This window comes from Mesocricetus auratus, unplaced genomic scaffold (genome assembly GCF_017639785.1).
Source record: "Mesocricetus auratus isolate SY011 unplaced genomic scaffold, BCM_Maur_2.0 Super-Scaffold_15014, whole genome shotgun sequence".
NCBI lineage: Eukaryota > Metazoa > Chordata > Mammalia > Rodentia > Cricetidae > Mesocricetus > Mesocricetus auratus.
In genome coordinates this window covers 1955575-1969846 of record NW_024429186.1, presented here as the reverse complement: position 1 = coordinate 1969846, position 14272 = coordinate 1955575, and the positions used below count along the sequence as shown (strand labels likewise).

The 14272-nt window shown below is 46.4% G+C and overlaps 1 protein-coding gene across 1 annotated transcript in view; it reads left to right on the top strand.

Annotated features, from left to right (window-relative positions):
- Rapgef5 (Rap guanine nucleotide exchange factor 5) overlaps nt 1-14272 on the top strand; it is a 225919-nt gene that overhangs the window by 197570 nt on the left and 14077 nt on the right. Inside the window, 5 exon segments of the mRNA XM_040742315.1 lie at nt 860-898; nt 900-1039; nt 8240-8330; nt 10223-10273; nt 12309-12396. Coding sequence (XP_040598249.1) covers nt 860-898; nt 900-1039; nt 8240-8330; nt 10223-10273; nt 12309-12396 — 409 coding nt within the window.

Sequence of the window (14272 nt, the reverse complement as noted above, 5' to 3'; positions counted from 1 at the left end):
AGCATGATGGCGTGGTTTGAGCAATGGCGTGAACTCCCCCATTTGTGTCTTCAGCATTGTCAGTGAAGTGGGAATCCTCCCCCGCTAGTGAGTTGACTCCTGAAGATACCGGCGCTCAGTTAGAAAACAAGCCTCTCTGCCGCTTTGTCCTCGGTAATGCTAAATACTCACTGGTCTTGGCTTGCTTTTACACCCTGCCCTTAGTTTTCACTTTGTGATCTAGCGGTGTCCTTAAAACACTGCTTCTCAGAGAGTACCGGCTAAGACCAGAATCAGCTTGTTAGAATTGCAGACTTTCAGAGCCCATGCGCAGGGGTGATGCCTGCCCGCCTGGAGTCCCCCTTTACTTGGAAGGCTAGGGCCACAGGGTCAGGAGGCCACAGGTTCAGGGTCAACCTAGGCAAGGTAGTGAGACCTGGCATCAAAGGGATGTTTCAGCCCTTCATAGATTATTAATCAGAAATTCTAGGGGAGGAGGTCCGGTAATCTGAACCTTGCCAGTGCGCAGGGTGGTTCAGAGGACCCCCCCCCCATAATTAACAGTTATCTGTTGGCTCTGATGTGTGGTGGCAAATGCTAGTGCCGTTGGTTGCCACAGTCAGTGGTTCCTTTCAAAATTCCTGCGATTCAGACTTTAGAATGTTCCCGATTTTCTATCAGGATGTCTTCCTTACATTCCCGGGTGGGGCGGGGTTGGGAGGTTGGGGGGATGTGTAAGGGTTCTCGGTGAACAAAGTATAGTGAGTCCGCTTACATGGTTATCTGCTGTATTTCCTGTGAACACCTCAACAGCTGATTGAATGTGATTGAATCTTGCATCATCTTGACTCGAGCTAAAGATAAACATGTTTTCTTTCAGCAAGAGCTCATCTACTTCACCTTCAGCAGACAGGGAAGTGGGGGAGCACACTGTCAACCTCAGCCTTCTGCTCCAGAGGTGTAACGAGGTCCAGCTCTGGGTGGCCACGGAGATCCTGCTCTGCAGCCAGCTGGGCAAGCGCGTGCAGCTGGTGAAGAAATTCATCAAGATTGCTGCTCAGTAGGTTTCTGGTGGTGAAGAGTGTCATTTCTCTTGAGAAAGTATTGGTGGTGCCTTGTCTGTTTTTTTTTTTTTTTTCCATTTCTTACCGTTGATAAGAAGGGTTGGGATATAAAAAATGTATCGCTGGGTTGAGTGACCAAATGATTGAAAAGGTCTGGTTTTTTTTTTTCTTTTGAATATTTATGTCTTGGCATTTGAAGTTTTCATATCTCAAAGTAAATGTCAAAATACCAGACTCTGCTTAGGAGTTATAACCAGCCTGTGATCACTTGTACAGTAGGGCTGGAGGTGCTGCCAATAGGCCAGGAAACTGAAAGACGATGTGAAGCATGATGGGGGAGGGGGTACCATGGAAATTCAGGGACATTCTAGGATCTATGTGAGCTCGAGACTAGCCTGGTGTGCATAGAGACTATATCTCGAATATATGTGTATATATATATGTATATAAATAAATCAAATAAGGCACTTATCAACTAAATAAAAAGGTTACCTGACCTGCACACAACAGAGGATAAGCACAAGGACACACACACACACACACACACACACACACACACACACGCATACTCAATGAACTTGTACAAATACACATTATAAATAAACTTAGAGTATTTTTTTGCACACCTGTCAGTTTGGGAGGCATTGAGGGTAGAGTTACTGCTGTTTGTCTCTGTGTTGTTTGAGACATTTAGGATGTGGGTACAGACTGAGATTCCCCCCGTTATGTGGCACAAGGGGATGCGTCCTTACATAAGGACGAGGGATTTTCTGATTTGACCCGTGCAGCCATGCTGGTCAGACCAATTCGGCCAGAGACAGAAGCCCCAGACTTCTGCCTGGTCTTATTTCCCGTGCATTCTTGTCCCCTAAGGAGGCTAGCGTGCAACTTACTCAGGTAGGATGGTGCTCCACCCAAGGGAGCTTGTGCTCCATCCAAGGGAGCTGCTTGAGCCTGGGGGTTCCCTGCCATGCAAGTATAATTGTAAGTTTAACCCATTTTGCTCAACAATTCAAGTTCTTACAAGTAATTTTTAAATATACCTGATTTTTAATATTATTTTTCATTAGGCAAACTTTAAGTTTACTTCATACTTGATTTGTTTCAGGCTTATTTTGACAGCATGTACAGAAGGCTATATAATGATGTGTGTGTGTGTGTGTGTGTGTGTGTGTGTGTGTGTCTCCAAGTTTGTCCCTGTAAATAAATTATGTTTGTATAACCAAGTGATGGTGGCACACACCTTTAATCCCAGCACTCGGGAGGCAGAGGCAGGCAGATCTCTGTGAGTTCCAGGACAGGCTCTAAGACTACACAGAAAAACCCTGTCTCGGAAAAAAAAAATTGTGTTTGTACTTAGCATGGCTGACCATTAATTTGTGTATCTTAATTCTTTAACAGTTTACAATGTTACTAACTCTTTGATAAGATTAGGATTTCGTGTGAGCCTGAAAAAATATAATTCCTGAATTAAAACTCCTTTAGTATCAAAATAAACTTTAAACCATAAATACAGTCCACAGGGAAAATGGGAACTTCATTTTCCTGATCCTTTTATAATGTACTTTTACAAAATGCCAGATATATACGTACACACACACACACACACTCTCCAAGGCAAGCCCATCAGGTGCACACCCTTTTCCTAAATAAGAGTTGAATCCAAGTTACATCCATGGTATGCTATAGCAAATTAATTTTAGCTATGCATAGACTTTTTAAAATCAATAAACTTATAAATTCTAAAATATATGAAGTTAAAGTTTCAGCAAAAACTTTAAACAAAGCCAGGAAAGAAGTGGGGAAGAATTGTAACCTCTATAGAAATAGTTTACTGTCTGTGGACTATAGCGTCTATTCCTGGCTATTCTATTTTGCTCTCCTCCTCCACCCCCACCCCCACCGAAGACAGGGTTTTTCTGTGTATCCCTGGGTGTCCTGGAACTCACTCTGTGGACCAGGCTGGTCTTGAACCCAGAGATCCGCCTGCCTCTGCTTTTTGAGTTCTGGGATTAAAGGTGTGCGCCACCACCACCCTGCTTGTTCTCCCTGTCACAGAGTTAGGTGGCCAGCCTGACGTAGAGCAGAGACTTTGGAGGTTGACTGAAACCCAACTCCAGAGCCACCTTCTCCATACAGTAGAACAGCATAAACAATATTTCCGTATCCAAAATAGGTTTAAATATCTGTAAGTCTCAACCTAGTGATCTGTGTATCCATGACGAGTTTGGATGTGTCCGTAGATGGAGTCAGCCAACCTGAAATGCTTTTGCCTCTTAGCTACTAAAGATAAAAGCAGGATCTTCTAGGTATGGGGAGGCATAAGCACAAGTAAGACAAAAAAAAAAAAAAAGTTCTGCGCTGTCTCAGTCAGGAGCAGACACAAGTTTGGAGGCCCCAGCAGAAATGGCGGCTGGCCGGCATTCTGGCTCTTGAGTTCTGCTGTAAGCCAGAGCCTTGAAAAAGATGAAAGTGACCTGTGAGTTTTATGGGAGAGGGGGCCTCGGACCACGCTTCCATCCATCATCCCTTTAGTCTTATGGAGTTTGTTTACATAAATCACTTCCAAATCTGGGCCTGCGGTAGCTGTTTGTTCAATGTATATTGAGGCCAGATGCTCATTGAAAGGCAAAGGATAATCACCGGTTTCCTAGTGGGAGCTTCTTAAGTTAGCCCTCAGACAGACCAAAGCAGTGTCTGTTGGTACAGAAAATTTGGAACCCATGACTGGGCCCAGGACCAAGATACAGACAGGGGCCAGTGTCCACTTGAGTAGAGCGTCCCCTAAGTCTGGAAATGACCAAATATCCCTGGAACGTAAGGGGTGTCCCCAACCTGAACCGTCCCTGGGTTAAGGAGCCACAAGGCCAGTGGAAAGTGGTCAGAACAAGTGGCCTCCCAGCCTGTGGAAAGCTCCTGTGCCTTCAACAGAGTGGGCCTTAAGGAACTTTCAGGAAGCTGAGCTCCAGTGGTCTCCAAAACCTAGCACCAGAACACCTCAGAGTTAGGCCCCTGGCTACCAAAGTCCCGGTGCTTTTCTTTGTTACAGGCATGTTCTGGTCCAATGCGGCATGGCCTCTCACCTAGGACAGGCTATGTCGGTGTGGGGGGGGGGGACAGTGAGGTGAGAGAGAAGGGAAAAGACAGAATTAGAAGGAAAAAAGGCTGCGTAAGAGAAACTTGTGGCCAGGCGGTGGTGGCGCACGCCTTTAATCCCAGCAATCAGGAGGCAGAGGCAGGCGGATCTCTGTGAGTTCAAGGCCGGGCTGGTCCGACAGCCTCCAAAACAATACAGAGAAAGCCTGTCTCATAAAAACCAAAAAGAGAGAGAGAGAGAGAGAGAGAGAGAGAAACTTGTGGCCTTGCTGGGGCTTGAGCTGCTGGTAAGCTATACCATACTGGATCTTCAGCATCATTGTTAGGTTGTTTTAAAAGGCAGAAAGTGAGAAAGAGAGCAGGGAGGGAGGGACAGAGGGAAGGAAGAAGGCAGGCTAGCTGGTATCTTGTCACCCATGTGTGTGTGTGAATGGCCAAAATGCCTACAGGGGAAGATGGGACACAGTCACTTACAGGGATGGAAATGGGCAGGAAAGACTTCTGTAACCCTCCAGGGAAAGTTTAGCCAGCAAGAAACTGCCATTAACACTGAGTTGTCCGGGGAATCAGGACGAGGAATGTAGCCCCTGCAGTCAGTGTAGATGCAGCCATGTGGGATTAACTAACTGCACGGTACCTGATCTGCCTAAACCTACAGCCCTGGAACCTGTGGAGGGCTGGATGTAAGTGTCGGCCTGGCTTGCTCAGAAAGTGCAGTGTGATCACTTAGTGTGTGTGTGTGTGTGTGTGTGTGTGTGTGTGTGTGTGTGTGTCTGGTTGAGGTCTTTTGGGAAATCAGGCTTCAGGCCACAAGGTGCTCTGTAGCACAGAGTGAGGGAGGGTCTGGTGTGGGGTTGGAGTCTGTCCTGGCTTCGAAGACGGGAAGGCTGCGTCTCAGGAGTATGGGCGTTGAGAGCGGAAACAGGGGTGACGGGAGGAGCATCCGTTACTCTCTCTCTCTCTGCATTCTGGGTAAGAAGAGCGGAGGGTTCCGTTTTCCATGGAGGGTACCTCCGTGGGTATGATGAGCATGGTGTGGGGTTGAGAAGGAAGTTGTAGGAGACTGGCGGGCAAAGGCAGATAGCATCGATGGAGGAGGCAGAAGGGATCGGTGGAAAGTCTGTGGCCAAGAGACTGATAGGGTCAGAATGTGCTTTAGGAAAGCCAGCCCGTGTGTGGAAGGGAAACTGGCCAAGAGACCCCAGAAGGGAGAGACTGAGGGAGCACCTGTCTGAGGTCTGCCATGATCAGATGGAAGAGCAGTTAACACAGGTCTACACCCTGGACTGACACTCTTGTGCTGAGTAGTAGGGTTTTTCTCTTGTTAGTAGTTTTGTTTGCTTGTTAACTCAGCCAGTGTGCTCTAAAACGGGCCCCAAGATCCCTGAAGGTGGCTGTCATGGTTTAAAAGGCTTCTTAGGATGTGATATGCAAGAGGACATCCATGTTCCGAGGTGTAATGTGGTACCACCCAGCTCCTTCCCCAGTGTGAGCTCTAACCTAGGGGGAATGAAATGTATCCGTGCCTCCTCCCTATAGCTCCATGCTCCTGAATTATTTATAACGCGGGTCTCTGTCCTAGCCCATGGAACAGAATGCCAACTGAAACGTAAAAGTTGAATTCCCTATAATCACACCGCCATAGGAAGAACCAAGGGGAAACAGCCATCTCCACAATCGGGGAAGCAGGCCTTCCCCTGCCTGAGGCATCCCGATTTGCATATTCATGCCTCCCTCCTCCTCACCGTCCCCATCCCCCACCTCTGTGGATTGAGTGGATTTTCTTTCCTCAAGCAGACAAAGGGATGGTTGCTGGACTGGAATGCTTAGCGTCAGGCAGCCAGGCTGCTCTTCTTATCTCGGGATGAATGGACCATGGTAACAGGATTCCAGGCCTGATTGGCATCTGATTCCTGCTCAGAATCAATTTGTCTCGTTCAGGAATTGTGTCTGCATTAATTTAATTTCCTTTTAAAAAAAATTCAGATGGTATGTGTGTGTGTGTGTGTGAGAGAGAGAGAGAGTGTGTGTGTGTGTGTGTGTGTGTGTGTGTGTGTGAGAGAGAGAGAGAGAGAGAGAGAGAGAGAGAGAGAGAGAGAGAGAGAGAGAGAGAGCGTGTGTGTATAGATTTTATGTGCATGGCTTGCTGTGCATTAAGCCGTTGGATAGACACAAGGAAACAAATGAGTCATTGTGTACTCATCCTTAAGGAGCATCCTCTCTGACACCAGCAGTAACCTGTAGGGCTGCCTTGTGTGTGAGGACTCAGGGGTGGGAAGTATCTTCCGCCGGTGGACTGGGGCAGTTTCCCTTGACAGGAGCTCCACCCGGGATTTCGAACATTCCATCAAGAGATTGCGCTAACTCTGGCTTTTCTGGCTGTTGTGAACCGTCGTCGGATAGCTTGAGGGAAGTGAGTGGCAGGGAGGTGAAGTCAGGGCTCGGCCTGAGGCAGAAGAGACTCAGAAGTAGTCACAGACAGACTTCCTTCAGTGCGTTCATAGACCATAGATGATGCCCCTCAAAGACCCTTTGGGCGTGTGGAGGTTGACAAGAGGAAAAACCAGCAAGACTGGGCTCCAGGGGCCTCATACCCAGATAACCGAAGGCTGCATCAGAACCGGACAGACTTGGGGACCAGCCAGAGCGGGGGGGGTTGGCAGCGATGTGCCCGCTGGTCCCCAGATACCTCCCTGCTGTAGGTGTGCAGGCAACAGGGTCGCTCCAGCCCCCCTCTTCACAGGGAGAGAACTTTTCTTTCCCGACTCGGAGCCCAGGTATAGTTGGACTGGAGCAAGGTCTGATCCACGAGGCAGACAGGACCTGCCAGGACACAGCACATTCTCATTCGTTCTAGTGCCAATAAAATGTTGCAGCTTTGGAAGACAGTGTGCGTGGGAACCTCTAGCTGGCATTCACAGTGCGTGGTGGTACAGTTTTCCAGCACTGTGAAGCTGAGGCCAGTCCGAGCTTTATAGCAAGTTCCAGTGCAGCCCGGGCTGCATAAGAAGGCTCTTTCTCAAAACTAAACAAACAAACAAAAAGCAAAAAAAACAACTTTCCATGTTTGTAGCTTCTGTACCACCATGTCATAGCTGGAAACCTAATGGGGAAAAAAATTCACGAATAACTGAAAAGTTGCATAAAACAAAAGATTCCTCTTGCAGCATTTCTGAGTGACTGGGAAGAACTGAAACTAGCAGGGGCTACACTAGGAAAACTAAGTAAAAAAAAATAAAATTATGAACATGTTCTTTTTTTTTTTTTTTTTTGGTTTTTACGAGACAGGGTTTCTCTGTATTGTTTTGGAGGCCGTCGGTCCAGCCTGGCCTCGAACTCACAGAGATCCACCTGCCTCTGCCTCCCGAGTGCTGGGATTAAAGGCGTGCGCCACCACCGCCCGGCCCTTCTTTTTTTTTTTTTTTAAGAGGCAAGGTCTCCTGTATTTCTTAGGCTGGTATTGAACTCTCATTGTAGTAGACAATAACCTTCTTTGACTTCTGAATCTACTGTCTATGCTCCTTATTAGTTTCTTACCTTTATAAATTAGAAAGGTGGAGGGCTATCCCATAATGTACGCCATACACTCAGAGGATGGATGCATGGATTGATGGATGGATGGATGGACGGACAGATGGACAAACAGACGGACAGATGGACAGAGAGTGTGGTGTCCATTTTGTTGCTAGGAAAGAATGTTATGTTTGAATGAATGAGAGAACTTAGACCCCCAAGGTGAGAGAGATGCATCGGCCAGATACAGGAAAAGCACGGGTACTAAAATCTGAGGAGACCTGCCGATTTTCCAGGCGTCACCGCTGAAATCATAAATGTGCCACAAATGGATGTTAGCAGGGGAGGGGTCTCCTGCAGTGTCTGGAAGGATTTGGGGTAGTGGAGGGGGCAGAGAGGAGCCCAGGAGACATAAATCTTTTTTTTTTTTTCCGCATTAGAAACACTTGGGGCATCCGTTCCTCTCCCTGGATGGCCACAGGTGTGCCATCTGCTGAAGCTGTGTCCCAGGAGTCACGGGGCTCTACCGGTGACTGCCCACTGTGTTGCCAGCATGTTTTCTCATCCCCGCTCTCCTTTATTCACAGCTGCAAAGCCCAGCAGAACCTGAACTCTTTCTTTGCTATCGTGATGGGTCTCAACACTGCCTCCGTGAGTCGGCTGTCACAGACCTGGGAGGTGAGCCTGGGGCTTTGCTCTTGGGAGTTGGGTTGTGGGTGTGGGACAAATTCTGCTTGGCTGAAAGTATTTGTAGTAGGGCTGTGACAGGGGTTGGGGGGCGGGGTGGATGGGGGGCGGGTGGTTGGGAACCATTTCTATCAAGTGGTCCCTCAAATGATCTTTAGCATGGGTCTCTAAAGTGTCTGGAAAAGACTTTTGAAAAAAATTTTTTTTTAATTTCTCTTCACCCTCCTCTGCATTCCCTGAAGGCAGCTCTAGCTCCGTGCTGCCTCCAGTCTGGCCTGTGGAGCGAGGCGTGCACAGAGATGAATAGGGTGCTTACTGGCTTGAGAGTGGAGGGTGCATGCAGAGGCGAAGTTATTAAGCTTCAGTGCCTCTCCCTCCCCCCCTCCCCTGCAGGCCTTGGACATGTCCATCCACATTGGCGTGCGTAGCTTTTCAAAGTTGCCAAAGTAACTGTGCATTCCAGTAGAGGTGACCACAGGACCTCAGAGTCAAAGGAAAGTGATAGTGTTATCAGATAAAAGGAAAGACGTAGGCTTGAGGAGGGTAAACAGGGATCAGCAGATTTTTTTTTTTTTAAAACAAACTGACGATACGGTCTCCATTGCAAAGACTTAACCCTCACACTCTGTTGCAACAGCCATAGTTAGTGAATGAATGAATGAATGAATGAATGAATGATGGCCATGGGAGTGTTCCCATAAAAGCTGATTTGCAAAATATAGTCTCTGGGCCAGATTTGGCTCTTAGCTGACCTCTGGGTAAACCAGTTTGGCTTTGAGTCACCACTGGGACATTCATGAGGATGTCCAACAGACTGAGGTATGGCTCAAAGGAAAGACTGGAAATAATTACAAAAGTCTGCATTTTGTATTTTTATGTTTTGGGGAGCAGCCATTTCCAGGTAGGTTAAACTACAACCGAGTCAAGAGTATCACACTGAAAAATTAAGCGGTCTTAAAGCTTAGTTATTACGAACTTGCTGTCATTAATTTGACTCCATTTGCTAATGAAACCTCTCTGGAAGATCTTGATATTAATAATAGTAATAATAGTTATTATTATTATCTTAAGATTCCTTGTTAGCGTTAATACCCGGAATCCGCTAAGCAACCATGGACAGCTGTATCTGTTTCATGGGTTATCGCTGAAGGCTGAGACCAGAGAGGATGCCAACTCACACTAAACACACAGCTGGAGAGGGGCCTCGGGCGGTGGGCAGACGTCACAGACCCTTGGCTAGGTCATCTTTCTATGACAGGCCACTGAGGCAGTGTGAAAGACTCCGTGTCTTCTCCTGCTGGTGGTCTGGGAGGATGGCCCAGACACACCTTCCCTCTCCTGTCGTCTTCATCTTACATACCTCCTGTTGCACTTCAGATTCGGTGATTCCATCCCCTAAGGTACAAGCTGAGTCACGTAAGATTTTCAAACCATCTTTGTTATCCGGCCTCTGCTGTGCATGTAGTGTTGCCATTTCTATAAAAAAACAAATAAAAGCACCCGGCCAATGTTGCTATTTCCCACTTTGTTGGGCTATTGCAAGGGTGAGCACATTCATCAAAGATGGGATGGAAAACTGAAGCCCGTGTTCGTTAAGTAACTGCCGGTGTGTAGAGCGTCTACCCAACTAGACTCCTTTATCGTGTGGCTGCCAAGACATTTTTAGCAACATGCCTAACGATGGTCATGTTGTGGGGGTGGGGTGATGAGAACTATATAATGAGACAAAATCAAGGCAGGGCCCCATGACAGACAGATATTTACGCTCAGTAATGCGTCGTGAATAAGAAGAACTCAGTGCCAATGTCCCTTAATGCCACTTCTCAAAGTTGCAACCTTCCATGACCTTTGCTGACTGTAGATTTGTTTTGTTTTGTTCTAAGAAAATTCCTGGGAAGTTTAAGAAACTTTTCTCTGAACTTGAAAGCTTAACGGTAAGTAAAGGGGACATATTCTTCAAACTAATATTAGTGTGTAGACGGAGTTTGTTTTCATCCTGGTCCCATCGCCATTCAGCCCCCAAATGAACACACTGAGACTTATGTTAATTATAAACTGTTTGGCCTATGACTCAGGCCTCTTATTGGCTAGCTCTCTCTTAATTACTAACCCATTTTTACTGATCTAAGTATTTCCACTCGGTCTTATCTTGCCAGAGAATGCTCCCGCATGTTACTCTTTTCAGTGGCTAATTGGCTGTCTCCCTGGCAGCGTCTCTCTGCCTCCCTCCCCCCAGAATTCTCCTCCTCTGGTCACCCCGCCTATACTTCCTGCCTGGCTACTGGCCAATCAGTGTTTTATTCATCAACCAATAAGGGAACCATATGTACAGAAGGACATCACCCATCATTAGTGCTATTTCCTTCCAAGGTCAGGGTTCAGCTTACTGTTCTTTGTGCTACCAACGCCTAAACTGGCTGCTTGCCTCTATAGTTACAGTTTTGAGTTTAGCGTGGTGATAGAATCCTAGTACTTTGGGAGGCTGAGGCAGAAAAATTGCAAGTTTCAGACCAGCCTGGACTATGAAATAAGATTCCGTCTTAAAAATGGCCATGCTAACACAGAAAGGGGGAAAAAATCTCAAGGGACCCCTGTAACGTGATTTCTTTCCCACCAGCTGCCTGGGTCACGCCGCTGTCTCTGCCCCCAAATAACACACGAGACACTATATTAATTATGAAGCTGTTGGCCGTTTGCTATGGTTTCTTATCGGCTAGCTCTGACTTAATTATTAACCCATAATCACTAATATATATATATTTTTATAAGGCCTTATCTTACCAAGTACACAGCCTCATGCAGCCTCTCTTCCGGGGATCACATGACAGACTCTTCTACTCTTGACTACATTTCCCAGAATCCTCCCCGACTCCTAGTCCCACCTATTTTGCCTCCCTATTGGTCAGCAGTGCTTTATTTATCAACCAATGGGACAAACATATACACAGAAGGACTTCCCCCATCAGATCCCAACTCTAGACAAAGAACGAAGGTAACTAGAGAATATTGAGAGTGGAGAACTAATCTCCCCAAGGGAAGACCCAATCAGTTGGTTGCCCAATACCAGGTGATCAGCCCTAAAGTCATATACATGCAGGGAGCATTATGTAGCTTGAGCAGGTTGTATTTATGTATTTGGGAATACACACACAAGATGTTTTATATACACACACATATACATTGAAGAAAAAGAGGCCATGCATGAATTTGGAAGCGAACAAGGGGGCGGGTTCAAGAGAAGGATTGGGTGGAAGAAAGGGAAGGAGCAAAGGGACAAAGTTTCAATTTTTTTAATTTAAAAATTTAAGAATAAATGATAGATAGATAGATGGTAAGTAGGTAGGTAGATGGATAGATGATAGATAAACAAATAGTTAGATGGAGGTAAGTTATGAAGTGTGATGTCCATTAATACTGCCTCCTCTCCCTGTGAAATCCATATTTTTTTTCACAAGGCATTTTCTTTTTTACAACATGAAAGTAGACTTGGTGAGTAATTAGTGTGCTATGCACTAATCTCCCCCCCCCACTTATTGTTTCTTAGGTCTATATACATGGTCTGTAGCTTGTTTCTAGAATTTGGCATTATCTTTGTGTTCCGAGGGCAGTTTTCCTTTGCAGTGGAATTAACAAAAGACTCTGAGGTTACCTTGTGGTAGAAATTATGCAGAGGAAACTACGCTTGGCAGTCCTATTTGAGGAAAATGATAGGGCAATCAGAAGGTGTCTGTCTCTTTTTGCAGTCACCTCCCATTATTGTAAACCAATAACTTGAATTCCACGCATTGCCTGGATTTGCTACCCTAATTAGTGCGTTTACTCTCCAAGGAAACCTTTTTCCGCCTCATTCTTAGGAAGAAGCTATCGGTGTCTAATCATGTTCAAATTGTACAGCAGATGTTGATCCAGAATTGCTTCTATATCACATTGATTTTTTTTCTTCCTCTGTGTGATCTGCTTGGTTGGCAGGATCCTTCCCTAAACCACAAAGCCTACAGGGATGCATTCAAAAAGATGAAGCCGCCAAAAATCCCGTTCATGCCCCTATTGCTCAAAGGTAATGATCTCCTATCTGCTATGGGATGCAGTGTATGTATGTCTCTTTCTAACTACGGCAGGAAAAAAATGGGACTCTCAGTTAATATCCTGTAGTAGCCTCAACTTTTTTACTTCTGTATTTGCATGGAGTTGTTTTTCAAATACCCAGTTTTTTTTAATGTCTAGAATGCATAGTTGAATAGGGTTAAAACATTGTGTCTAGAAACTCGTGTGTTTATATGGCTTTGTTCCTCAGCCCTCTATTATTTCCTTTAATGCCATGTGTAACTTATGTAATTATAAGGCTAGCATACAGAGCCCAAAGGGCCAGCAGTTGTCTGTTTCCATGCGAGTTTCAGAGGACATCAGTGCACAGGGTACTGAAGTGTGAGAAATCCTGTCGTTTGGCAGAAGCTACACAGCACGTGGAAACTGGTGCTACAAAGTATTCTTTCTGTCTCCAGGAAGCAGGACCTAGCTGGGAAGGTATCTGACAGCTCCGCATTTACCACGGAGCTCTCTTTTCATGTGAAACATGTCAGTTTGACTTGCTGACATCTCAGTAATCTGTCAGACGGGGCATCGGTGGGAGGGAAGACTATAGAATCTGGCCTGAACCCCTGACCTTACGCGTACCCCAGGGAAAAGGAGTTGGGGGAAATGTTCCTTGGCCACATTTCACTTGCTTTGGGGGGGTTTGTAGACAGACGCCCTCATCCGACCTCTGCCTCTCAGAGATAATGTCTGCAGAATCAGGCTCCATTGACCGGCCTCTTAAGTGATTCTGGAGAGGAGTTGCATTGCTGGCTGACGTGGCCTGGCCATCCTCCCTGACTCCCCCTCCCCCTTCCATCCCAGCTGACAGATAAGCTGGCATTCCCTCTTCTGCCTGTCCCGGAGGACTAGGGTGTCTGTTCCTCTCTGAAAGGCACGTGTTAGCCCTCATCCCGCGTGGAGCTAGAACGGCTGTCAAACAAGGAAATGCTGTTAGGACGATTGAAAGGCACACAGCGTACGTTGTGTGCGGGCTGGGGAACCTGCTCAAGACAAGTGGGTCAAGGAAGGAGAGACTGAAATGCCAAAATTATAGTTGAGAGGTTTATTTGCCTTCTTCCTTTCTGTACTTACTCGAGTTGGCATGTTTATGCAGGGCCACGGATACGGTTTCAAAGCACGGCTGAGGGCCAGCGGTGACTGGTGGGAAGTAGCTCTTGGAATTGCTTAAGCACAAAGGGGAACCGTAGAAGATGAGAAAGACATGTGGGGAGGGGATTGAATTGAATAAGGGAACCTTGAAACAATAAATGCCTGTACGACGCTGTCTCCAATCACAGTGTCCCTTTATCCTGGAAAGGAGCGGTCCTCCTGCTCCTTAGCTGCTTCTGACACCTCACGCAGGAACACGCTCACCTGAGCATGTATGCAGACTTCTGCCCTGATGAGTCTGGACCTCTCGGTGGCAGCAAAACAAACTTCCTCCGTTGAAGCTACATTCGCCCATTCCAGAAGAAGCAGTTGACGATTAAACACGTCTTTTCTTTACACCAGAAACCTTTCTGGGTTTAAATAAGCACTTATTTTTTTTTCTTTTGTCGGTATTAATACCTTTAATTTAAAGCTTTCACTCTTATCTGGGATAGTTTCCAAAGAAAAATAAGATGATGGTTGAGGGTGTAGCTCAGTTGGTAGGGTGCTGGCCTCGCACACAGGAGGCATTCAGTCCTCAGCAGTGCATAAGCCTGTCATGGTGGTGCAGGCCTAAAAAAAAATCCAAGCACTCCAGAGGTATGACTAGGTAGATCAGGAGTTCAAGGTCATCCCCAGGTCTAGACCTACTTGGAGACCTGCCTACATGAAACCCCGTCTTCAAAAAGGAAAGAAAAACATAATAATGT